This window comes from Cygnus atratus, chromosome 13 (genome assembly GCF_013377495.2).
Source record: "Cygnus atratus isolate AKBS03 ecotype Queensland, Australia chromosome 13, CAtr_DNAZoo_HiC_assembly, whole genome shotgun sequence".
Classification (NCBI taxonomy): Eukaryota; Metazoa; Chordata; class Aves; order Anseriformes; family Anatidae; genus Cygnus; species Cygnus atratus.
In genome coordinates this window covers 19,792,715-19,815,503 of record NC_066374.1, presented here as the reverse complement: position 1 = coordinate 19,815,503, position 22,789 = coordinate 19,792,715, and the positions used below count along the sequence as shown (strand labels likewise).

Genomic DNA, 22,789 nt, shown 5'->3' with positions numbered 1-22,789 from the left:
TTTCCGCAGCCTCATCATTCCGTTCCTCCCCAGGCTGGCAGAATGCAGTGTTTGGGAGCTTTGTGTTAGGTAGAGCAGATATTTTGAGGGCAACGTGTTAAAATGCTGATACTATACATGGTACAGATACCTTAATATAAATGTTTGTCCCTTCGCTTAGTGTCGTGGGGTCTGCACAGCGGTAGCCTGTGTGTGTATATACATGCACAGTGTAGTGGGTGTGCTTGGGACCCTCTGGTGGAGCGCTGCAGGGACCAACGCTGGGACAAGCAGCACCGTATTCAGAAGAGTGGTGCACTGGTGGTCAGTGTGCTCTGAAATCTGCTTATAGAATAACCCTGAAGGGGTGAAAACTCTGTCTGCATTCCTCCAAAGCAAGCTTAATTAGGAGCTGGTGCTGATCCTCAGTTGACTGAGAAGAGGGGGCATGACTGCTGTGCTGTACCTGCACCGATCCAGAGTGGGGCACTGGTATTGCCAGGTAAGCAACGAAGGAACTGCTGCTGGGAGCTCTGCGCTTGCCAGGTGTAGGCCAGCAGCTGCTGTTGAGATTGTTCTAAACTTGTTAAAAATGCGAAGAACGTTACAAATGTCAGGATATAAAACAGCACCATTGCTTCTGGTGACAGTGAAATGCAGAGGCAGCCCGTAAGGCATTACTGTCTTCAGTCTGGCCCAGGCGGAGTCTTCATCAGCAGGCTGCTCCCTTACCTTTGGGGACAATGAGGTTTGCATTCAGCTTTTTTTTTCCCTTCATGTTAGCATGATTCAGGCACATTTGAGCAGCCAACTGGACTGAAGAGAGCTTAAGATATTTTATACATAGCCAACTCAGTTACTCTTGACTAGCCTATGCAGAGATGCTGAATGTAGCCTTCAACGGATGCAGTTGCCCCCTTTTTTTCCAGATATTGTTGCTCTGATTTACTAGAAAAGGATTATGCATGTGCTGTGTGTGTGTGTTTTCCTCGTGGGTTCTGTACCTTTCTTCCAAAACTTTTTTTTTTTTTTGCTTTAACAACGCATGTAATCTTATACATCAATTTACCCCTTTCCTACATTTGCTGTTAGCCTGCTCTTCCCGGCAAGTTCTTCTGTGGAGGCAGGTCCTAAGACGTAGCTCTGCTGGATGGGATCCTGTCTTTTCTCACTGTCCCTTCGCTGTTGGCCTGGAGCCCCATCTTGGGGCTGCTTCTGCTGCCTTTGTTTCTTTTTTCTTCACGCCTTTTGAAGTGGATCTCTCCTATGTGTTTTGGTTTAGTTACACCCAATCCCTCTAGTCTCACATGCCTGTTCTCCAAGCCAGAGCCATGGCCCACCATGAAGACTATTCCGGTGAACTGCTGGAGAAGGTTGGGTCCCCGGGCACCTCCCCAGCCTTCCAGGGCTGGTATACGCCAACGTGGGTGGGAGAGGAGGGGACGGTGCTGGCTCTGGCCGCTGGCCGGCTCGCCAAGCTGCGTCCCACCCCACGGAGCATCGGGGTGACGTTTTGAGGCGTCTCTCGAGGGCGTCATACCGTCGGAGCGTGACAGCGGTTTGTGAAATACCCACGGCACGGACGCTACCATTCCCTGGGGGACGGTGGCTGCCGGCACCGCCAAGAAGTGCTGCTGATTGTGCCCTTCCGAGCTCCCTTTTACAGGAGCTCCTCAGTGCTCTGCGTGGCTTCTCCTCCTCCCAAGGAGCCCCAGGATTTGTCCTGGCCCCGCCAGCCGGCTCCGCTCCGCTCCCCTCCGTGCGTGCAGCCTCCCTCAGCTCGGCCGGGGCGGTTACTGAGGCTGGACCAGCGATCAATCGCCGCTGGGATTTCCAAACTCGCCTTTTAACCTGCTGAGCTGGGCTCTGGAGCAGAGCTCCCCGCCACCATGAAAACAATCATTGCAGCCTGTTCCCAAAATCTGAGCGGTAAGAAATATCCTGAAGCGTGTTTAATGGTTCCTAACGCTCCGGCGCTGTATCGGCTCCGGCAATTAGTGCTTGGTGTCACTGTTGTCTATTTGCTTTAGACTGCTCAGGGGAAAGGGAGGTGTTTGGAGCGATTTGGGGTTAGTGGCACCAGAGGAGAACATAAAGTTGCTCAACAGGAGTGGGATTTCTTAAGTTAATGCCGACCATGCATTAGGAAACATTCCTCCTGCGAGATGCTGCAAATTCTCCTCCGGGTCCCCACGCCGCCCAGAGCCACGGAGGCCAAATTCCTCGGAGGAGGCTCTGGGGATGTCTGGGGACTGGCACAGTTGCTGGGCTTTGCCCATTGCTCGGTTGATGTTTTTCTGTTGTGTGGTCTTGGAGATTCGTGGAGTGCTTGGGGTGGGGGGAGGTGGCATGAAAATGTCTAAAAATGCAACTTTTGGGTACGCATAGGTGGGCGAGGCAGAGCTGTGTCTGCTGTAAAAATCATTGGGCTTGGGAAAGATGAAAGCCATGGGGCTGGAGGGTTTCTGGGAATGTGGTGGAGCAGGGGGTGTTCGGAGTGGGGCCAGCGCTTGGGGGAGAGGGAAGACCATCCTTCCCCACTGAGGGTGGCTCTGGCCTTTTGTTCATCCCAGTTGCCCCATCGATGGTTTGGTTTGAGCTGGGATGAGCTGAGCCTCCGCTGCCAGCCCCACCTGGGGGCTGGTGGCCATCCTGGATGGGGACAGCTCCGTCCCCCCTCTCCTGCCCCGCGCATCTCTCCCGCTGCTGATTTTGGGTTGTTTTCCCAAGCCCCGCTGCATGCCATTGAGGCGGTCTCCGGACCTTTGCCCGTCAGGACAGGCACCTCGGGCCCGTTTCGGGGAGGAGGGATGGGGCCGTGCGTTGGAGTTTGGATCCTGGCGCCCCGCCGGGGCGGTTAATGGTTCACCAGGGCCGAGCCAGAGGGAGCGGGGCCGTGCTGGCCCTGCAGGGACAAGGCTTGGTGCTGGGGACGGCCACCCCTCCCCTGCCTCACCCCTTGCCACTGTCCTTGGCACTGCTGGGGGGCGGATGCTGGCCCGAGGCTGGGCATCCCCCAGCCCGTCCTCCCCGCTCCCCAGCATCAGTTGAACCGGGGCCATCCCCAGCTCGGTGGCTCTGCACTGCGGGGGCGGGGGGGGGGACACAGGGACACTGCTGAGCCTGCCCGTCCCCGCAGGCAGCCGCGCCAGCCTCCCGGCCGCCCTGCGCACCCTGCTCGCCGTGCCCTGGCCCTCGCAGCGGGACGTGCGCGCCTGGCTCCAGCTCCTCGCCGTGCTCCAGTGGGTGCTCAGCTTCCTGCTGCTGGGTGAGTGAGGCGGCGGGGGGCGGCGGGGGCGGCCACGCACCGGCTCACCCGTCCCCGTCCCGCAGGCACCGTCAGCCTGCTGCTGCTCATCTACCTGGTCTTCACCAAGTTCTGGCCCATCTCCGCGCTCTACCTGGCCTGGGTCATCTTTGACTGGGACACGCCGGAGAAAGGTACGGCGTGGCAGATGTGCGGGGAGGTGGGGCACCCCCCGTTTCTCAGCACAACAAACAGGTCACGTCCTCCTCCTGCCAAAAAATGGCAGAAAGAGGGATGCAGCGGGTCCACGTGAATTATCTAGCGATCAGCCTGCCGTGATGGGCTTTACTTACCCCGTCTGTCCCTGTGTGGTTCGCAGGTGGCAGGAGGCTGCCGTGCTTGCGGAGATGGCCCGTGTGGAGGCACTTTCGGGACTATTTCCCCGTGAAGGTACGGAGGGGGGTGCCAGGTGGGGATGCTCACACCCAAAAGGAGGCACCCGGCTGCCTGTGCTGGGCCAGGCTCTTTATTCCGTGTGTCCCCTGCCCGAGCCCGTTTTGTCCCCGCAGCTGGTGAAGACGCACGACCTGTCCCCCAGCCACAACTACATCATCGGCTCCCACCCCCACGGCATCCTCTGCGTCGGCGCCTTCTGCAACTTCATCACGGGCTCCACCGGCTTCGCGGAGATGTTCCCGGGCATCCGGCCCTTCCTCACCACCCTGGCTGGAAATTTCCGCCTGCCCCTCTTCAGGGAGTACCTGATGAGCGGGGGTGAGCGGAGGCAATGCCCGCGGGCAGGGGGGCTCCGTGCCTGCGCCCCACTCCCCCAAGGTCTCTCCCGCAGCAGGGGGACCCTTTGCACTGTGGGGTCCCTCGCACGGCCCCCGTCCCCGTGGCGTTGTGCTCACACAGTGCTGCTGTTCCCGCTGCAGGCCTGTGCCCCGTGACGCGCCGTGCCATCGGGTACCTGCTCTCCAAGAACGGCACCGGCAACGCCGTGGCCATCGTCATCGGCGGCGCAGCCGAGTCGCTCTCCTGCCGCCCCGGCATCACCACGCTCATCCTGAAGAACCGCAAGGGCTTCGTCCGCATGGCCCTGCAGCACGGGTGAGCACGGGCAACACCGACGGGGACGGGGGTCCCGGTGCCCCCTCACCACCTGCCATCTCCCCTCCGCAGGGCCTACCTCGTCCCCTCCTTCTCCTTCGGGGAGAACGACCTGTTCCGCCAGGTGGTCTTTGAGGAGGGCAGCTGGATGAGGAGCATCCAGCAGCGCTTCCAGAAGATGATGGGCTTTGCCCCCTGCGTCTTCTACGGCAGGGGCCTCACCTCCGTGCGGTCCCGGGGCTTCCTGCCCTACGCCAGGCCCATCACCACCGTGGGTGAGCACCTCCAGTGCGTTTGCTGGGACCTGAGGGCATAGGGAGGAGGAGGAGGAGGATGCCCCGTGCCCTGGGTGATGTTGGAAGGCAAAGCCCAGCTCGTGGCCCCGATGAGCTGAGCGCTGCCCCGCGCCCTCCCATCTGACGGGGTTCCCCCTTCCCGGCAGTGGGGGAGCCGGTGATGGTGCCCAAGATCGAGGACCCGAGCCACGAGACGGTGGACATGTACCACGAGATGTACGTCCGCTCCCTGCTCAAGCTCTTCAACGAGAACAAGACCAAGTACGGGCTGTCGGAGGCGGACGAGCTGCGCATCGTGTGAGCGCGGCGGGCGCCGGCGGGTGGGGGTCTCAGCCCGCCCGGCGCGGGGGACACGCGGGAACGCGGGGCTGCTGCGTGGCCCTGCGGCTCCCCCTCCTCCTCTTCCTCCCGTGGCACCCGAAGGCTGGTGAGGACCCGTGGGGGTGCCAGCCAGCAGTGGGCACGGTCCCCCCCAAGCTGACCAGGAGGCTGTGAGCAGAGGGAGGGGACGGGGTGTCGTGAGGAAGAGGAAGGAGGTCACAGGGGTGGCATCCCCGTGGTGGGCAGGACCAGGCTGGGGAGATGTCCCCCCGTGGAGTGGGGGAACACCCAGGCTTGGGCACCGGTGACAGTGACCTCGGCATGGCTGGGTGCGTTCCCTAATACAAATTTCCACCCCCCTCCCTGCGTCCTGCTGGTGCTGGGGGTGCCGGATCGGTCAGGGCACAGCATTGGGATACGTGGGCATTAAGGATGGGGCTTTGTGGTACTGGAGGTGCCAAGGTCACAGCTTGGGGGGGGACACCCTGACGATGCTCTGGGCTCCCTTTCCCATGCTTGGGGAGGACCGGGGGGGCCATGGGAGGGCAGGGACAGCCCCATCTCTGCCTGTCCCATCCCAGGCTGCTGTGGGAGTCACCAGCGCTGATAACCACCTCCAGCCTGCTCCTCTTTACGCAGGCACCTGGTTAAACAAATGCTCTGGGTAAACATTTGGAAAGCAAACACCCATAAAGGCAGATTCCCCAGGAGTCCTTCACCACCTGTCCCTTGTCACAGCCGTGCCACCACTCCAGCACCCTGGCCCCATGCCTGCCCCAGTGCCAGCACGCAGAGGGGCCATGTCACTGTCCCCTCGCCGCAGCCATCCCATCCCTCTTCCTTCTGCTACAGGGAGGACCGCATCACGATGTGGAGAAGGGGAAGGTGCTTTACTGGGGGCCATGAGCAGCACATCCCCTCACCACCTCCCTCCCCAGCCTTCCCCAAGGACAGTGCTGTGATGGGGACATCTCCAAGACATAGATCCGCACCTCTCCCCCACATGTCCCCACTGCAGGGACCATGCAGGACATCAGCAGTGGGAGGCTCGACCCCTGGCCCCATCCACTGGCAGCACTGGGTCAAGTGGCAAAGGCTCAAGGAAGACTCCAGACAGGTCCATGGCCACCGCTCTGGCTGTCCATGTGTCACCGCCCCCAGAGGCAGGGGTGCTCCTTCTCTGTCCCCAAAGTCAGCCTGGCCCCTGCAGGCTGCTATCAAGCAGACCAGGAGGGCCATGCGTGCCTGGGGAGGGACAGGTGTGCCATCTTCTCGGTGACCTGCCCACCCCGTGTGTCCCCAGGAATGCCATGGGATGGGACGTGCCCCACAGCCGCCCACCCTCGGGCCTGTGGTCAGTACTCCGGGCAAGTTTGGGGGACCAGGGGTCCCACGCAGCGCTCCCCTGCCTCGCCCCTCACCGCCCGCCTCCGCTCCGCGCCGTCCCCATCCCTCGGGGGTCACTGGTGCAGCAGCTGCCCACCACGCTGCTCTCCACCGAGGGGGACACCAGGGCCAGGAGGGAGGTGGGCGCGGGCTGGGGGCGCTGGGCTGCCCCCCGGCGCAGCCGTCCCCGGTACTTGTCCCCCGCCATGAAGTACAAAATGGGGTCCAGGCAGCTGTTGATGCTGGCCAGGGGCCGCGTGATCTTGTAGGTGAAGTTGATGATGTTGAGGGTCTGGCAGTCGGCTTGGAAGTAGCGGGAGGTGTAGTAGAGGGTGCGGGTGATGTGGAAGGGCACGAAGCAGATGGCAAAGACGGTGAGGACGATGATGATCATCTTGATGGAGCGCTGCTTGAAGGAGGGCACGCGGGGGCCGGGGCTGGAGAAGCTGGGCTTGCAGAGCCGCTTGGCCATCAGGCAGTAGCACACGACGATCACCAGGAAGGGGACGCCGAAGAGGAGGGCCATGACGGAGGAGCTGTAGTGCACGTAGTGGTCGAACTCCTCGGGCTTGGTGGTGTCGTGGCACAGGGTGCTGTTGTCCTTGGAGCTCGTGGTGACGAAGATGAGGTTGGGGATGAGGCAGATGGTGACGACGAGCCAGGCGCCCACGCAGATGAGGCGCGCGTGCTTGGTCTTCACCCACTTGAGGGAGCGGATGGGGTGGCAGATGCCCAGGTAGCGGTGCACGCTGATGCAGGTCAGGAAGAGGATGCTGCTGTAGAGGTTGGCGTAGAAGAGGAAGCGCACGATCTTGCAGAGCGCCTTCCCGAAGGGCCAGTTGTTGCGGTCGGCGTAGTAGTAGACCAGGGTGGGGAGGGAGAGGACGTAGAGCGTGTCGGAGACGGCCAGGTTGAACATGTAGGTGGTGGTGGCGTTCCAGGGCCTCATCCTGGAGACGAAAATCCAGATGGCCCAGGTGTTGAGGGGCAGCCCCACCACCAGGACGATGCCGTAGGAGATGGGCAGCAGGATGAACTTGAACTCCTCGTTGAAGACGCACTTCGCCTCCTCTGCGGCCGTGCTGTTCCCTCCCGGCCAGGGAGTCGGAGTCGGTGTCCACAGGGCAACTGGGAACATCCTCGCTGGAGCGGCCATGTTCTCCCAGCCAGATCTGGGGGAGCAGTTAATAACAACACATTAGTTGTTGATCCCAGCCATTGTCAGGCACAAAGCGGGGAAGGCGGCCAAAGATGCCAGATTTTTGCCCCCCCTCCAGGAGCTCCGGCCACTTTGATGCCTCTCTGGTTTTTCTCAGCTCCAGGGTTGGAGCTTGACACGTCCTCCCCTTCGGAGCCCCCCCAGTGACACCCGCGGACCATCCCTCGGAGCGGCGCGCCGTGACACCCGCGCCGCACGGAGCCGGGCAGGGCGCCCGGGCCCGGCCAGCAGACCCGCGGCGCGGCGAACAATGAGACCTTGATGAGCAACAGCAGCCCCGCTCGGTGCCAGCGCAGCCTCTTGGAAGCCAGCTCAGCCTAATTGGCACCATCCTGACAATGCTGCCGGTCCCAGAGGGGTCCCTGCCAGAAGAAAGGCGGGAGGAGAAGAAAGGCTTGTCTAGGGGGGGGTACCATGGCCCGGAGAAATCCTTGGAGGGCTGTTAGAGGAGCCTTTGGGAGAGAGTGTCCCTGGACAGCGAGGGGCCTCCAGCTGCCGGCTCCTCTCCCTAGGAGAGCGATGATCTAAGCGGTGCAGAGAGGAGCTGTGCCCGAGCCAAGCCCCAGCCCGAGACAGCGCAAGTTCGAAGCCATCGGGGACATTTCCCCCTCGCGCATTGTTTGGATCAAAGACCGGGATTCTCAGCGGCCCGGCAAATCGGTCCCGGGGGGCGAGAGGCAAGGGCAAGCTGTAAAATGGTCGCGTTCGCCTCTCGAGACGTCTAAAGTTCAGCGCCCGCTGCTCTGGCAGGCAGAGGGAGCTTCTCCAGCCGCTGCCCCAGATGGGTTCCCAGCTCCCCGGCCCCTCAGCACCCCCTGGGCAGGGGGTGGCTGCAGCAGAACCCACCCCCTCCAGGCCACCGGCACCACGGTCTGGTGGCAGTGGCACCGGGGAGGTGCTCCCTTCGTGTCAGCCCAGTCCTGGTGGGCACTGGGATGGAGCAGGGCTCGGCTCAGGGCTGCAATGGGGGTTGCTGGTTTGGGGGTGTGAGCAGACGGCGGCATCACCCCAGGGTCCCCCCCCCATCTCCCTCTCCCCCCATCCCCTTTACCCCTGTCCTTCGCCACCACCGAGCCGCGCGGCTTCTTGCAGCGAGCGTGGCTGGCAGGAATCTCCCGCAGGGCGCATCTGTGGCTCAGGTGAGCCGCCGGCTGTCCTGCCCCTGGCCCCGCGGAGACAGCCCCGAGTTTACAGAGATGATCATAAAGCAATCCAAGGCAGCTGGGCGGGCAGGCAGGCGGCAGGCCGGGGGACCAGCCCCTGTGCGCCGCACGCACCCCCTGCTCTTTGTTTGAGTTCTGGGCTGAACGCGGCTTTGGGCCCAAACCAAGCGCCCTGGCACTTCCTTCCCACCGCGGGCAGCCTGACGATGGGGTGAGTTCAGAGAGCACAGGCAGGTCCTGATCAAACATTAACAGCGGGAGCTCGCTCAGCTCCCCTGCAAACGGGAGGGAAAAAGCAGGGATTGGGAACCCTGCCTGGCCGGGGCACCCTCCGGAGGGGCTGCTGCTGGTCCCAATCCCACTGCTGCTTCTCCCCGAGCCGTGATGCTGACGGGGACAGGAGGGACCAAGAGATTTCTTTCCTCTTCCAACCTCTGAGGACGCGTGAGCTGGAGCAATGCAACACGAAGCCCTGTCAGAGCAGCCGTGCCGCAGGTTTCAGTGACCAAAGCCAGTTTCCATGAAGCAGGTCAACAAATGAGTAAGGTAAGAAGAATCCAATTAAAAAAATAAATAAAATAATCTGACGTAAGAAACGCACAAGGAAAAGTCTGAGCAGCAGCGTGGTGCTGGACGGCCCTGCGGAGAGGGCAGGTACTCAGCTTCCGCAAGCGAATACGAAAGGCCCGTGGACAGCCTGCCTGCAGCAGTGCGAGTTAGCTGCTCCTGGGCAAGCGTCCCCTGAGAAAACCACTGACAAATCAAATTGCAAGAGAAGATGGCATTTGACAGTCTCGATCTCAGCAGGCAAGGCTTCCTGCTTCCTCATCTTAGTCACGATCAAAGTCAGCGGTTTAAACTGCTCTGATTTACACCCCCCCCACCCGGGGCCACGTCACTGCCTACTCACTCCTGCTCTTCGATGACGTCCCCAGCCAGGCTCTCCCTGCCCATCACTTTCTCCGTGCACTCCTCCAGGAGGGCCCGGCCGCAGAGCAGAGGCTCCGAGCCCAGCGCTGGTTCTCCTTCGGGGCTGGGAGGGAGCTGGATGCTCGGCACACAGGGACGTGGAGCCGGGAGCGCGATGCTGGGTCCTGCCCTGCCCGCTTTGCGGCTGCATGAGGCGTGAAGCCTGCCTTCCCCTTGCTCCAAGCGCTGCTGGTGGGGACAGCGAGATGGCACACAAAGAGGGTGACAGAGGCGAAAAGGGCTGGGGACACCTGCGGGGCCACACGGCGGGGACATGCGCTGCCCTTCGGAGACGGGGCAGAGAGATGGAGCCAGGGGGCTCGGGGCGGCGTGAGGCTGGGGCCTGGCTGCTGCCGGGCCGCGGAACACACGGGGCTTTTCTTCCCTCTTAAGCCCTTGGAAATTGCAAAACAAGGGGAAATTATGCAAAACACACTGCAGAAGGACCCTTGTCCCTAATCGCCACGTGGTTCGCCCAGCCAAAGCCCTGGCACCAGGGGAGCGTGACCTGATTTCTTTTTGCTCCTTTTCCGCTCACGGGAGCTGCCCGAGCAGGAGCTGTGTCCTCCCCGGGGTCTCCAGCAGCACCGGAGCTGTGCAGCGCCCTGGGCAAAGCCCACCACGTCCCACACCCACAGGCTCGTCCCCTGCCTCGAGGTGTCTCAGCGGGACGGCGGGTGACAGGCTCCTCGTCCTGGGGCAGGAGCCGGCAGCATCAGGCAAAGCTGTAGCAGCCCAAGGGGTGGCTTTGCCCTCGGAGGAGACAGCACTTCAGGGAGATGAAGAGGAAGGTGAAGAAGAGGAGGTGGCTGCACCAGGAGAGGTGAAGGCCCTTGGTGGTGGAGGAGCACAGTGGTGCGTTCGGGAGGAGGATGCACGGAGGGATTTAGGGGCGGCAGGAGGCACGGGGAGGACGGGTTGATCCCCCCAACCCTCCACCCCAGGATGCCCCCTCCATCCCTGGAGGGGGCAAAGCAGTGCCCACAGGGTCCCCAGAGGTTTGCAGGGCCGTGGTGGGGCCGTCCAGCTGCCCACCACCACCCCCAGGACCCCCATCTCACCTGCAGTCCGGGGCTGGGGTGTCTCTCAGCCACGGGGCACCCCCGGGGAGCGCCTGTGCGCCATGGGGCCGGGGGTCCTGCTGGTGTGCCACCCCATGCCGTGCCGTGCCGTGCCGCACCGTGCCCTCCCGTGCACGCCTGCTCCTGCTCTCCCACCGCTGGGAGCAAAGTGCCCGGGAGAGGCAGGGCTGGAGGCGGGCGGAGGCGGGGGCAGGAGCCCGCAGCGCACCCGCCACCCGTGCCAGGCGCCCCTGCCAGCCCCACCGTCACCTCTCCCGTCCCGTCCACTGCCCCTGCAGGCTTCGGGCTGGCTGCAGCCCCCGTGGCAGCCCCGGGGATATGGGACATGTGTGCCTCCTCCATGGGGCCACAGCCCTTCACCCATGGGGGCGAAGGACCCTTGGTTGTGGCGACCCTCACCTCTGGTGGCCGTGGTCCCTCACCCAAAGGGACCTCGGCCCCTCGCCCATGGGGACCACGGCCCTTCTCCCACGGGGACCATGCCCTTCTCCATACAGAGCACAGTCCCTCACCCCTGGGGACCACGGCCCCCATCCCACAGGGACCGCAGCAGCCCCCAGCCCCACGGGGTGCCCCATCCAGCCCTGGCCGTGGGGGTCCCAGCAGCGCCCTTGCCCCCGGGGGTGCTGACCCTGCCTGGCACCCCAGACCTGCAGGGCTCTCCTGGGGACAAAGGTGGCCACTGCCACCTTGAGGCCAGCCTGGGCATAGTGTCCCCAAAACTGGGGCCATCTCTGGGCATAGTGTCCCCAAAACTGGGGCCAACTCAGCACCCCAGCAGCGGGGTCCCTGCTCTAGGAGGGCAGCACCCAGCCAGGTGCCGCCGCTCCCCGTGGCTTGCGGGGAGCAGCGCGTGCCCCCAGCTGCACACACAAACGCACACCCCAGCGTCCTCCGAACCCTGAGACTTTATTGCAGGTGGGAGCAGCAAGGTGCACCTCGTACAGAAACCGAACGCAGCCCCGGGAGCAGCTGCTGGAGGAGAAATCCTCAGGGAACGTGGGCCCAGCCAGGCTGAGCGGCGGGACGAGGGAGCGGCTGACGCGGCCGAGGCACGAGGGTGCTCAGGGCCTCCAGGTCCAAAGCATCCAGCAGTCCCCACCTCCTGAGCGGCCTCCGTTAGCCCCATGTCCCCTGTCCTCCTCTCTGGGGGGGCTCAGCAGGGTCCTTCCATTGCTTTGGGGAGGGGAGGGAGGCCGGGGACGTGCGGCGACACCCGGAGAGCATCCATCCCCATGTCCACTTCCCGAGGCTGTCCAGCTGAGGCACACCAGTCCCCCACTGGTGGGCCCAGGCAGGTCGGGCACATGGCCAGGAGGTCCAGTCCTGGGTGCTGGCTGTGTCCAGGCGAGGTGGGCGACAGAACCCCTGTGGGATGTTCCCAGTCCCACACGTCTGGGTCTAGGCTCTAGGCTTGAGGCGGGCTCTGTGCTGCAGGCTCCCCGAGGGGTTCCCAAGCACCTCACCATGGAGTGGCGTTGCGGTGGGCAGGGCTGAGCCCCCCAGCTTCCAGCAGGTCCCGCTCGGTGCCATCCCTACACATGTGGCCAGAGAGAGCCCCTGCCGGGAAGCCACCGAGAGGGAGCGGGGACCCCCCCAGGCCTCCACGAGGACCTGGGGACACGGCGGGTGCACCCCCGGCCTCCTGCGCCCTGCCCTGCCCTGAGGCTCACCTCTCGTTCCCCCCAGGGCGCGGGGCTCTGCCAGGGACCCTGGGGGCAGTGGTGCTGGTGTGCTCTGAGCCCCCTGCTGCCAGCTCCAGGGCTGGGGGGTACCTGAAGAACTCGGGGCCGTCCCAGCCGTGGGTGCACAGCCCCTCCTCGTACTGCTGCACGCCGAGGTGGCCCGGCCCCACGCCAGCGCTGCGGGACCTGTCGCAGGGCCACTGGGGAAAGAAGAACAGGGAAAGGCTTCAGCAGCATCACGGCGGGACCAAAAGTGCCCACCTGCATCTGTCGGTGGCCCGGTAGCCAAAAGCACGTCCCCTCCCCATGGCGGTACCTCTCCAGGGTGGCCGTGCTGGCGAGCATCCGTGGTGCGCCCCGGCACCCCCGGGGAGCGCCGGGGGGGCGGCTCCAGGGCGCTGTGGGTCTGGCGCAGCAGCACCTTGTGGCTGTCCCCTGCACGCCCGGGGGCCAGCCGGTCCAGCTGGCTCAGGCAGGTGGCCATGTGCAGCGCCGTCAGCGAGCAGTCGCCCATTGCTGGCGCATCCCTCTCCAGGATGGCCGACTTGGGTCGCTTCTGCCTGCCCACGCCAGGGGGGCTGAGCAGGCACCCGCGGGGCGAGGGCGAGGGGACCCGTGCCCTGAGGGGGCTCCGGCGCCGCTGGCCCCCCGTCGGGCTCTCCGCCTGCGTGTTGGGGGCTTCTCCGGTGCCCAGCGCCCACGTGGTGGGGAGCCCCTCGAAGATGAAGTAGGCTGGGTTGGTGTAGCTGCTGGCCTCCGGGAGGCTGTGGGGCCGGCTCCTGCGAGGCACGGCGGGACAGGGCTCAGCATCGCCTGGGGATGGGGTGCGTGGAGGGGCAGCACCAGCGGGGTACCTGAGAGGTGGCTTGGGGCACGTCGGGGTGTCCGCTGCCGGAGCATCGTCCTCCTCCTCAAAGCTGATCCACTCTGCAGAGGCACAGAAGTGTCACCTCTTCCCCCACATGGGTGCCGGAGAGACGGGCACTGCGCGGCAGGAGCAGGGTGGCACGGGGTCGCCTTACCGTAGAGCCTCTCGCGGGTGCTGTGTCTCTCCTTGGGGACCCGGACCTTCATCCAGCCCCGCATGGAGCCCGTCTCCTCGCCTCGGTGGAAGAGGAAGGTCTCGAACTGCTGGGCCATGCTGCCGATCATCGACCTCATCGCGATGCAGCACTCGCCTGTGCGCACAGCACAGGGCTGCGTTAATGGGGTGGCTCCAGGGGCCAGCGAGCCCCCCCCCCGTGCACAGCAGCACCCTGCCCGTGCCCCCATCCTGCACGCACCGTAGGACTCGCAGCTCTCCACGCCCTTGATGCTGAGGAGCAGGTGCTGGTCCCCCAGGTACTCCAGGTCCGGCAGGATGGGGTTCAGCTGCACGAGGAGAGAGGGGTGCTGGGGGGCTGCTGCGGGGCAGGGTGCACGGCTGGGCTCTGTCCTCGGGGGACAGTGACAGCCCCCTGTCCCTCTCAGGGTTCACCCCGTGCAGGGTGCGGGCACGGCACGGTGAGAGGGACGGGGATGAGGAGGCAGGAGGATGCTTGAGGGCCCTCCGCGGTGCGTTGCGTACCACGGGCAGCTGCTTGGCCGACCAGCCCATCTTGAGGAAGCCGGGGACGTCGCAGCTCTGGGAGCTGTTCTCCCCGCTCCGCTGAGCCTCTGCGGGGAGAGAGCCGGGGAGGGGGGCACAGCTCCAGCCCCGTGCCGGCAGCAGAGCCTGCCCACCCCACAGCCCCCCGCCCGGCGCTGCGTCCCCGCGGGGCCACCTCACCCTCCAGGCAGTAGGAGTGAAACTCGATGTAGCACTTGCTGCGGCTGGCGGTTTTCACGATCACCTCGATGCTCTCCCACTCGATGCAGGCCAGGGGCTCGGGGCTGCTGCCGGGAGCTGCGGGAGGCGCGGGGGCTCGGCGGGTGCAGGATGGGTGCCCGGGTCCCCGCGGGGACAGGCCCCGTCCCCTTGTCCTTACCGTTCTTGGGCACGAACTGCGACGTCACGCCCACCTCGAAGGTGGCGAAGACGGGCGAGTGGTCGCTGGTGACAATATCGTCGGTGCAGCCTGGAGAGGGGAGGGACAGCCGGTGACTGTCCCCAAGCCCCGGGCAGCTCCGGCTGCGCCAGGCTCAGCCCCAGCCCCGTCCCGCTCACCGTAGGAGTTGCAGACCAGGTGGGTCTCGGGGTGCGACTTCCAGAGGATGCGGTCGCACCACGAGGGGACGTTGATCCTCATCTAGGGAGGAGAAAAGCAGCCGATTTAGGTCCCCTCCCTGGGTCGGGCTGCTTTCTCCCGGTGCGATGCTTTGGGAACTCACCCCCGTGGTCTTGAACTTCTGCCACATGTAGCTGTCCCGGGAGCCCCGCTCGTACCGGTAGGTGGGTGGGAAGGAGATGTCACCCTCTCCTGGGGACGGAGACACACGGGTGACATGGGGACAGCATTTCTGGCTGTCCCAACAGCTGCATGCTCCCATGGTGCTGCCTCCAGGGACGCTGCCCCGGGGGGGTTCATGGTGCACACCGATTTCCCCCGGGGTTTTTGGCATCTCGCACAGAGCTGTGCAGGCACCGCCACGCGCTGGAGGTGGCACCAGGAGAGCGGGTCCCTGGGTGCCACCACCGTGCCCCCTGCACTCACTGAACTGCAGGAACACCTTGTTCTTCTCCCGCTCCAGGGTGAGCTGGTCGACGGCCAGCAGGATGTCAAACTCCTTCTTGGTGACGTGGGTCAGGATGTCCTGGGCAGGCGGAGGGAGGAGCGGTGAGCGGCGGTGCCCGGGGGCAGCCGGGGGCGGTCCCGGGGGGCACCCACCTGCACGTCCATGTCGAGGCGGTAGTTGAGGTCCCCGAACCAGAAGAGGTGGGTGAAGCGCAGCGTGAGGTCGAAGGCGCTGAGCCGCTTGTCGCCCAGCGCCAGGGAGCGCAGGATGTCGCTGTAGTTCTGGTTCCGCCTGTGCCGCGCGGGGTGGGGGACGGCAGCCGCTCATCAACCCCCCCAAAAACACCACGGGGCACCCTGCCCCTGCCAGCTGGGGCCGGGAGGGGGCCGGGGACAGCGGGGCACCCCACACACCCACCCCCCGAGCCCCCCATCACCTGTGGGTCTTCTCACTGCCGGAGGCCAGGTGGCAGTTGACGAAGCCGAAGGAGGTCCCGTTGAACAGGAAGGAGACGCCCACGGCCCCCTTGTTCCCTGCAGGGACACTGAGCTCAGGGGGGGCTCGGAGTCCCGTGGGGCAGCCCCCCGGCTCCGCGGGGTCCCCGTCCCCTCCCTACCCAGCGTGTTGGCGATCCCCGTTTTGACGCTGGAGGTGTGGACGTGGCTGATGCGCCGCTCGTGCTCGGGCTTCACCAGCACCACCATCTTGATGCTCCACAGGCACTGCAGGGCGACCTGCGGGGCACGGGGGTGAGCTGCCCGCCCCGGTGCCACCCCACAGCGGCACGGCGGGGCTGGAGGAGCAGCGAGGCCCCAGCAGGTGCCCGTTACCACTCGGTAGTCGATGGCCATCAGCGTCTTGAGGGAGGCGCGCAGGAACTCGACCCACTCGCGGTCGCCCAGGGAGTTCTCCTGGGTGCCGATGACGTAGATGTCGTGGGGGATGCAGGCGGTGGTCTCGTCCTGCGTGCGCCCCAAGCCCCGCGAGGTCAGCCAGGAGGCGAGGGAGCGCGGCGGCGGGGCGCTGCCTGGGGGACGGGGACAGCGGGTGACTTCCTCGAGCCCCTCTCCACCCCCAGGTCCTGCCCTGTGCATCTCCGGGGCCCCCTGGGGATAGGAAGCATCACGCCAGCACCATGGCCCACCCGTGCACATCTCAGACTTGTGCTGGGATGTGAAACCCTTCAGGCATCCATACCTCCCAACAGCAACAGCGCAAGCAAATTGCAACAGGGCAAACCCCAAAATGGCCAGGCTGGGGTCTTCTCCATCCTCCCCCCACCAAGGAGCAGCTTGGACCTTGCATTTCCCAGGGCAGCTCCCCGCAGACTCCCAGCACCCGCCCCAGGCTCACAGTGAGTGTCCCCCCCCCAGGACAACAGGACCTTACCGAGGCCCCTTACCCATGTTCCACGTCCCGACGTACACCGAGATGAGGTCGGGCTCGTCCAGGTTGGAGTGCTGGATCTTCATCAGCTGCAGCAGCTGGCAGAAGGCTTCTCGCTTCTGTGGGTGATATGGGGGGCTCAGGGCACATATGGGGGCACAGGGCCCTGGTGCTGGACCCAGGTGTAGGGGAACACAGCACCCTAAAAGGTGGCTGGGTCAGGGGGACGTCAGCCCCCAGGTGCCAGAGACGGCTCACGGGGGTGGCCTGGACCTTGAGACCACCTATTCACTGCATGGCTAAATAACAGGTCTGTGTTCCCAAAACGGCCTCTCCGAGGAGAAAAAGGAGGGGAAAGGGGCTGGTGGGACACCCCCCGGGCGCAGCCAGCGGGGCTCACCCGCGCGCTGGGGAAGACGAAGTCCTTGCTCAGGCTCCTCTGCAGGTCGCGGTCGTACACCAGCCTCACCTTGCTCTGCACGCTCTGGTATTTAATCAGCTGCAGGACTGAACGCCGGCCGTGAGGAAGGGACCCCCCAGCGCAGGGAGCGCATCTTCCTGCACCCGGCGGGTGGCAGCCCCTTACTTTTGTCCTGCGGGATGGTCTCCTCCGGCGACCCGCTGCCCCTCTTGGTGATGGCCACCGTGCCCAGCTCCACGTCCACCGTCAGGGCTGCCCGCTGCGACTTGCCCACCTTCACCTGTGGCACCAGGAGGGGTTCCCGGGTCGGCCCTGACCCAGGAGCGACGCCAGCTCCGGGACCACCCCATGCCCGCCATGCCCTCACCTCGAAGCACTGCACGGCCAGGGGCTTGGTGGCCGGCGGCGGGGCCGCCAGGCTGGGCAGCGCCAGGTTGTGCCGCGACACCGTCTCCTGCAGGGACCTCAGCACCTGGCAGCGAGAGGAGCGAGAGCTGGGGACGGGATGGGTGGCAGGTGATGGCCTGGGGACGGCTGAGGTGTCTCCAGTTTGGGGGAATGGTGTGACTGGGAGCCCACGGCAGGGGACCCTAACCACGGGAAGAGGCCAGGGGTCTGGCACGTCATGGGGACATCTCAGCTGCCCAGAAATTCGCTTTGCCGGAGGGCTCAGTTAGCTGATGAGTTTGCCCAAGCACTGCGAGGCTCCGGCCATGCCTCCCTCCCCACCCTGCAGCACGCAGGGACCAGGCACCTTCTTCTCCAGCGATGACAGCAGGTGGTTGACGGCAGAGATCTTGTTGAGGAGCAGCTCCAGGTCGGGATCGCTGGCCAGGAGGCCCTGGGGAGAAGGACGGGCGCTCGCTGGGCTGCATGGCACCAGGAGCAGCGTGGCACCAGGAGCAGATGGGGCTGTGCGCTCCTCCCTGCTAGCTCTGGGTGCACAACAAGGCTGGCAGGGACCAGCTCCCCCCAGCCTGAACCAGGTGCAGAAACGCCACCCTGCTTGTCCCAGCAGGGAGCCACCCCGTGTCCCCAGCAGGCACACAGTGCCCAGGGAGCACGCAGGGCATGCAGCACCCTTGGGTGCAGACAGGCACTAAAACCACCCCAAAGAATTCCCCGTGCCCAGGCGGGATGAGCCCCCGGGGCCTCACCTGCTCCCTGGCTGGGCTGCGAGGGGACGCAGGGGGGTCGAACACCCTGGCCAGGGTCTCCAGCCCCGCCAACGTGAAGTCGATCTCACTGCAGAGAGGCGGATGAGCATGAGAGCCAGCACGGTGGCGATGATCTGCCAGGCACACGCTGCCCAGGGGATGGGGACAGGGATGGGGACGGGGACGGGGACGGGGATGGGGATGGGGATGGGGATGGGGACGGGGATGGGGATGGGGATGGGGACGGGGATGGGGATGGGGATGGCGATGGGGATGGGGACAGGGATGGGGATGGCGATGGGGATGGGGACGGGGATGGGGATGGGGACGGGGATGGGGATGGCGATGGGGATGGGGATGGGGACAGGGATGGGGATGGCGATGGGGATGGGGATGGGGATGGGGATGGGGACGGGGATGGGGATGGCGATGGGGATGGGGATGGGGACAGGGATGGGGATGGCGATGGGGATGGGGATGGGGATGGGGATGGGGACGGGGATGGGGATGGCGATGGGGATGGGGATGGGGACAGGGATGGGGATGGCGATGGGGATGGGGATGGGGACGGGGATGGGGATGGGGACGGGGATGGGGATGGCGATGGGGATGGGGATGGGGACGGGGATGGGGATGGGGACGGGGATGGGGATGGCGATGGGGATGGGGATGGGGATGGCGATGGGGATGGGGATGGGGACGGGGATGGCGATGGCGATGGGGATGGGGACGGGGATGAGGCGAGTGCCCCGCAGTGCTGCCCGTGTGCTGTCCCCTGCCCTGCCACCCCCAGGCCACTCGCCTGTGCAGCGCCCTGCAGGCGGTGACGAGGGCGGTGCTGAGGTGGCGCAGCTGCAGGTGCCCGTTGCGCAGCGCCTCCAGGTCCAGCTGCAGGTGCTGGGTCAGGTACTCGGCCATGAAGCCCATGAAGTCGCTGGCTGGGCTGCAGGGGGAGGCAGTGGCTGGGAGCGGAGGTGCCCGGGCTCGGAGCAGTGCCAGCCCCGGGCTCGGAGCGGTGCCAGCCCTTGGCACCTCGCTCAGGGTTTACGAAGTTCCTACTTTTTGGGAAGCGCCACCACCCCCTGCTCCTCTCCCCATGGCCGTGCCCACCCCTGCAGTCCCTCGGGAGGGAAGGGGACGTTACCTGCTGTGGACCTGCTCCTGCAGCCTCAGCTGCAGCTGCTGCGAGATGTGGGGCCGGGCAGGGGGAGCGCCGAGCCCCGTGCTCCCCCCGGACCCCCCAGCGGGGACCGCGCTGCCTGCCTGGTTCCCTCTGCCGTCCTCCCCGTCTGCGGGCACAGGACACCCGGCTCAGCACGGGCACCTCCCCGCCGCCGCCCCGTCCCGCAGCACCCGTCCCCGCTCACCCGAGTCCTCGTCGGCCACGTCCCGGGGCCGGTGCACGGGGTAGAGCAGGGGCGTCACCAGCCCGTTGTTGGGCTGCTGGTAGGCGCCGATCAGGTCGGGGAGCGTGCGGAAGCACTTGGCCTGGATGCCCTGGATGGTCTGGGGAGGCAGAGGGGACGGTGGCCCGGGATGTGCCCCCCGTCCATGGGCTCTGCGGGATGGGGGCACCCCCAGGCAGGTTGCTGTGCCGGCTGGGGTCTGTCCCCCAAAAGGGCCCGAGCCGAGCTGTGGGTGCCAGCCGGATGCCAACCCTTGCAGGGCAACAGGAGGACACGGAGGGAGAGGAGACAGGGATACCCCCTTGGGAAGCACATGTGGGAGCAGAGCGGGGCTGTTTTAGGGACCCAGAAAGGTGGTGGCAGAGGGTCAGGAACCAGGAGAAACCACGAAGGGACACCAAAGGGGAACGACGAGGCCAAGCCAGCAGCGAGCGGGGCTGCAGGGCTGGGCTGGTGTGGGTGGGCAGCAGGGGATGCTCTGCCCGCTCTCACGGCCGGGACGGTGACAGCGACAGGAAGGGGGAAAATATTTTGCAAAGCTGCCCCAGGTGCAGCAGCAGCAGGCTGCTGCTGCGAGGCCGCCGGAGCGGCACCGTTCCCAGCCGGGCCGCGCTGCAGAAAGCCTCCGTGCAAAGCTCGCACATCCTGTGGTGCCGCGCTGCAGCCAGCTCGTGCAAAAAGCAAACCGCACCGCTCGCTGGGCGCGGGGAGCTGCAGGCTCCACCTCGCCGGGCGCCGTGCAGAAGAAGCTGGAGGTGGCAGCAAACCTCCCAGCCCCTCCGCACCTGCTTCCTGAGGGTGCACGGCGAGCAGCCGGCCCCTGCCACCCACCTGGACGGAGAGCAGCCCCTCGTCGTCGGGGAGGATGCGGTAGGTGTGGACGTGCCGCTGGAACCTGGGGGAGAGCCGAGCGTCTGCACCCTGTCCCCTTTGCAGACGGAGGAACTCAGCTCCTGTTTCTGGAAATAAAATCATCGCCCTGCCCGCCACCCCCCCCCCCCCTCCCCGGCGTGCCCTGCACCCCCGCGCTCCCCAGCACCATGTGTTTGCAATTTGGACCTCGCGCCTGGCCAGGAAAGCCACGGGGAGCTGGGGGGCATCCTTCCAAACCCGCAGAGGCACCGCCCCGTGCAACACCATCCCGGCCTCTCCTGTCCCCACGGACGTGTCCCTGGGCTGCAGGAGGGTCCCGGCGGGCACCGCAGCCCCCAGCCCCACGGTGCCGCTGACCAGCAGTGACATTTTGGCGCTTGGGCTGCCGAAACCCCGGCATGTGAGAAGTTAACAGCAGGCGCCGTGGTCCGGATGCCGGCGCGCCAGGGGCTGGACAGAGAGGGGATGTTTGTGTGCGCCGAGGGAGGGCTGTGCCGGCCGCCTCTCCTGTCCCACGCAGGGGCTGGGCGGGCAGCGTGGGCACCCAAACGTGGGCAGCCCCAAAGGGCTTGGGGTGCTGCCCCCCACGTCCCCTGGGGGTGCTGAGTTTGGGCTGGCAGCCGGGCAGGGCTCCTGGCCGAGGCTTCTGCCAGGATTTTCCCTTGACCCAAGCTGGGCATCACCCCGATATCCCGGTGTCAGCGCTGACCGAAGCAGAACCAGCGGCTGCATCCCGTGCACATCCCTTAGGCTGTCAAATAATTTACTGCCCCCACCCCTAAACCCCTGCCTCGCTGCGGGGGCCGCACCACCCCCCAGCCCCGCCGATCCCCATCAGGATGGGGGCCGGGTCCTTTCTCATCGAGCGACCAGAAGGATGCCAAGAGCAGAGCGGAGGCGGGGAACTCACAGGAGGCAAAGGGCGTATGCCCCCGCCACGGACTCGCTGTCCCGCACCAGGAAGCAGCCGTCCCTGCCGGCCTTGGCCAGCAGGTCCTCAGCCACCACCCGGCTGATGTCCCGGTGGTACCAGCTGGCCGCCGCCATCCCCCCGAGTGGCAGGAGGCTGGCCGCGCTGTGCCGCGGTCCCAGCCCCACATCAGCCGGCCCACGGGGGTGGGTCGGGAAGGCGAAGGTGGGGGCCCGGCCCCCCGGCGCCCAGGCGAGGCGGCGGCTGGGGGTCCCGACGGGTGACGTGCAGCCGCTGAGGCGCTGCTCATGGGGACGGGGCGCCCCGTGCCGAGCCCCGCAGCCGGGCGGTGCGGCAGGAGCGGGAGCGGGGAGGCTGCGGGGGGATGCTGGGGGTCCGGCTGCTCCTCATGATGGGGGCTCCAGCCTGCAGGGTGCAGCAGGGCAGAGAGGCGCGCATCAGTGACCCGTGGCAGGGTCACCCCAAGCCACCACCCCAGCCCCGGGGCCACCATCCCGTCCGGGTGCACAGCAAGGACAGGCCATGCCGGCGTCCCGCCGGTGCGTGGGCCCCGAACATCACCGGAGGCACTCACCCTCCCTCGCAGACACGGCGCTCCCGCGGCTCTGGCAGGGTGCTGAGGGCAGCGAGCAGAGCTTTCGGGGTGCAGCCCCGAGCTACCTCCCAGTGTGCTCACCGTGGTCGTGCCCGGTGGGGCAGCAGCAGGGCAGAGGGCACGCAGCACCCGCCCCGGTGGCCCCGCTCCTCGTCCCCGGCGGCCGGGCCCAGCCGCGCGGCGTCCCCCCGCCACCCGCTCAGCACCACGGCGCCCGCCCCGCGCTCTTCCTCCTTCTCTGCGCTCTGCTCTCCCCGCGGTCAGGACCAGCCTCCTCGCTCCTCCTCCTGCTCCAGCCCCGCTGGCAAGGGGAAGCCGGCGGCCATGCGGGGCCCAGCGCCCCGAGCACGGCGGGGAGAGGCATGGGGGCTCCACCACCGCCCCGCTCCCCGTCTTCTCCGAGCCCCTTCCCTCGGTTGTGCCCCAGGAGAGGGGACAGCTGGCTGCGTGGCGTCACCCTGAGGTGTGCTCAGGGTGGCAGCGACCGAAACGCCTGCTCCTGGGGGCACCGCAGCCCACGTGGGGCCAGCTCCAGCCACTTTGGGACGGCGATGCTGCGGGCATCGGGTGCCCAAGGGAGCCGGGCACCCCTAATTGTGTTCAGGGGGATTGGCTCCAGGGTGCGGGGGCTCGGGGAGGGTTTGGGGAGGAGGGGGGCTGCGGCAGGGCTGCAGAGAGTCCTGGGGGGCTGCTGGGGTTCACAGAGAGGCTTCACTCCTGCCACAGACAGTGAGAGGGCCCCGCACGTGCTGGGCAGCTCTGCCCCGGGCTGCGTTGGCGATTAGCGCTGCAGCGCCCCGTTAATTACAGACGAGCTGCAGCCACCATCTGCTGCAGGGGACGTGGGGCAGCGGGGGCTGCACCCCCCCGTGTTTCTCCCCAGACTCTTTGCACAGCCCAGGCTGGCA

General features: G+C 66.0%; 3 protein-coding genes across 4 annotated transcripts; 1 reads left to right on the top strand and 2 right to left on the bottom strand.

Annotated features, from left to right (window-relative positions):
- Positions 1–1,868: 1,868 nt before the first annotated feature.
- On the top strand, positions 1,869–4,933 carry LOC118245361 (diacylglycerol O-acyltransferase 2-like). Its single transcript, XM_035541482.1, has 8 exons — positions 1,869–1,908; positions 3,119–3,247; positions 3,313–3,420; positions 3,606–3,676; positions 3,796–4,000; positions 4,162–4,336; positions 4,409–4,611; positions 4,779–4,933. Exons 1-8 carry the CDS (start codon positions 1,869–1,871, stop codon positions 4,931–4,933), a joined length of 1,086 nt encoding a protein of 361 aa, XP_035397375.1.
- A 1,437-nt stretch (positions 4,934–6,370) lies between these two features.
- Positions 6,371–7,495, bottom strand: P2RY4 (pyrimidinergic receptor P2Y4). Its single transcript, XM_035541481.1, has one exon. It carries the CDS (start codon positions 7,493–7,495, stop codon positions 6,371–6,373), a length of 1,125 nt encoding a protein of 374 aa, XP_035397374.1.
- A 4,167-nt stretch (positions 7,496–11,662) lies between these two features.
- On the bottom strand, positions 11,663–22,128 carry LOC118245362 (phosphatidylinositol 3,4,5-trisphosphate 5-phosphatase 2-like). Of its 2 annotated transcripts, none has more exons than XM_035541484.2 (27): positions 21,861–22,128; positions 21,266–21,691; positions 20,314–20,377; positions 19,444–19,582; positions 19,221–19,365; positions 18,879–19,019; positions 18,077–18,164; positions 17,674–17,760; positions 17,287–17,391; positions 17,085–17,199; positions 16,899–17,005; positions 16,515–16,617; positions 15,943–16,139; positions 15,729–15,846; positions 15,549–15,645; positions 15,265–15,403; positions 15,091–15,190; positions 14,768–14,856; positions 14,604–14,685; positions 14,425–14,514; positions 14,226–14,342; positions 14,025–14,113; positions 13,741–13,828; positions 13,480–13,635; positions 13,312–13,384; positions 12,774–13,236; positions 11,663–12,657 (listed from the first exon to the last, which is right to left on the bottom strand). In XM_035541484.2, exons 2-27 carry the CDS (start codon positions 21,400–21,402, stop codon positions 12,442–12,444), a joined length of 3,345 nt encoding a protein of 1,114 aa, XP_035397377.1. In that variant the 5' UTR covers positions 21,403–21,691; positions 21,861–22,128; the 3' UTR covers positions 11,663–12,441. The 2 variants fall into 2 exon arrangements, with proteins under 2 accessions (XP_035397377.1, XP_035397376.1); XM_035541483.1 differs by lacking the exon at positions 21,861–22,128 and having other exon boundaries at positions 11,663–12,307; positions 12,446–12,657; positions 21,266–21,481.
- Between the last annotated feature and the right edge of the window lie 661 nt (positions 22,129–22,789).

Excerpts from the sequence above, each read along its gene's own strand:
- P2RY4 (XM_035541481.1), bottom strand. The coding sequence starts at position 7,495 with ATGGCCGCTCCAGCGAGGATGTTCCCAGTTGCCCTGTGGACACCGACT.
- LOC118245361 (XM_035541482.1), top strand. The coding sequence starts at position 1,869 with ATGAAAACAATCATTGCAGCCTGTTCCCAAAATCTGAGCG. Across the intron at positions 3,677-3,795 it reads GGGACTATTTCCCCGTGAAG|CTGGTGAAGACGCACGACCT; the intron begins GTACGGAGGGGG and ends TTGTCCCCGCAG. Across the intron at positions 4,337-4,408 it reads CGCATGGCCCTGCAGCACGG|GGCCTACCTCGTCCCCTCCT; the intron begins GTGAGCACGGGC and ends TCCCCTCCGCAG.
- LOC118245362 (XM_035541483.1), bottom strand. The coding sequence starts at position 21,402 with ATGGCGGCGGCCAGCTGGTACCACCGGGACATCAGCCGGGTGGTGGCT. Across the intron at positions 19,020-19,220 it reads CAGGAGCAGGTCCACAGCAG|CCCAGCCAGCGACTTCATGG; the intron begins GTAACGTCCCCT and ends CTCCCCCTGCAG. Across the intron at positions 15,646-15,728 it reads GGGGATCGCCAACACGCTGG|GGAACAAGGGGGCCGTGGGC; the intron begins GTAGGGAGGGGA and ends GTGTCCCTGCAG.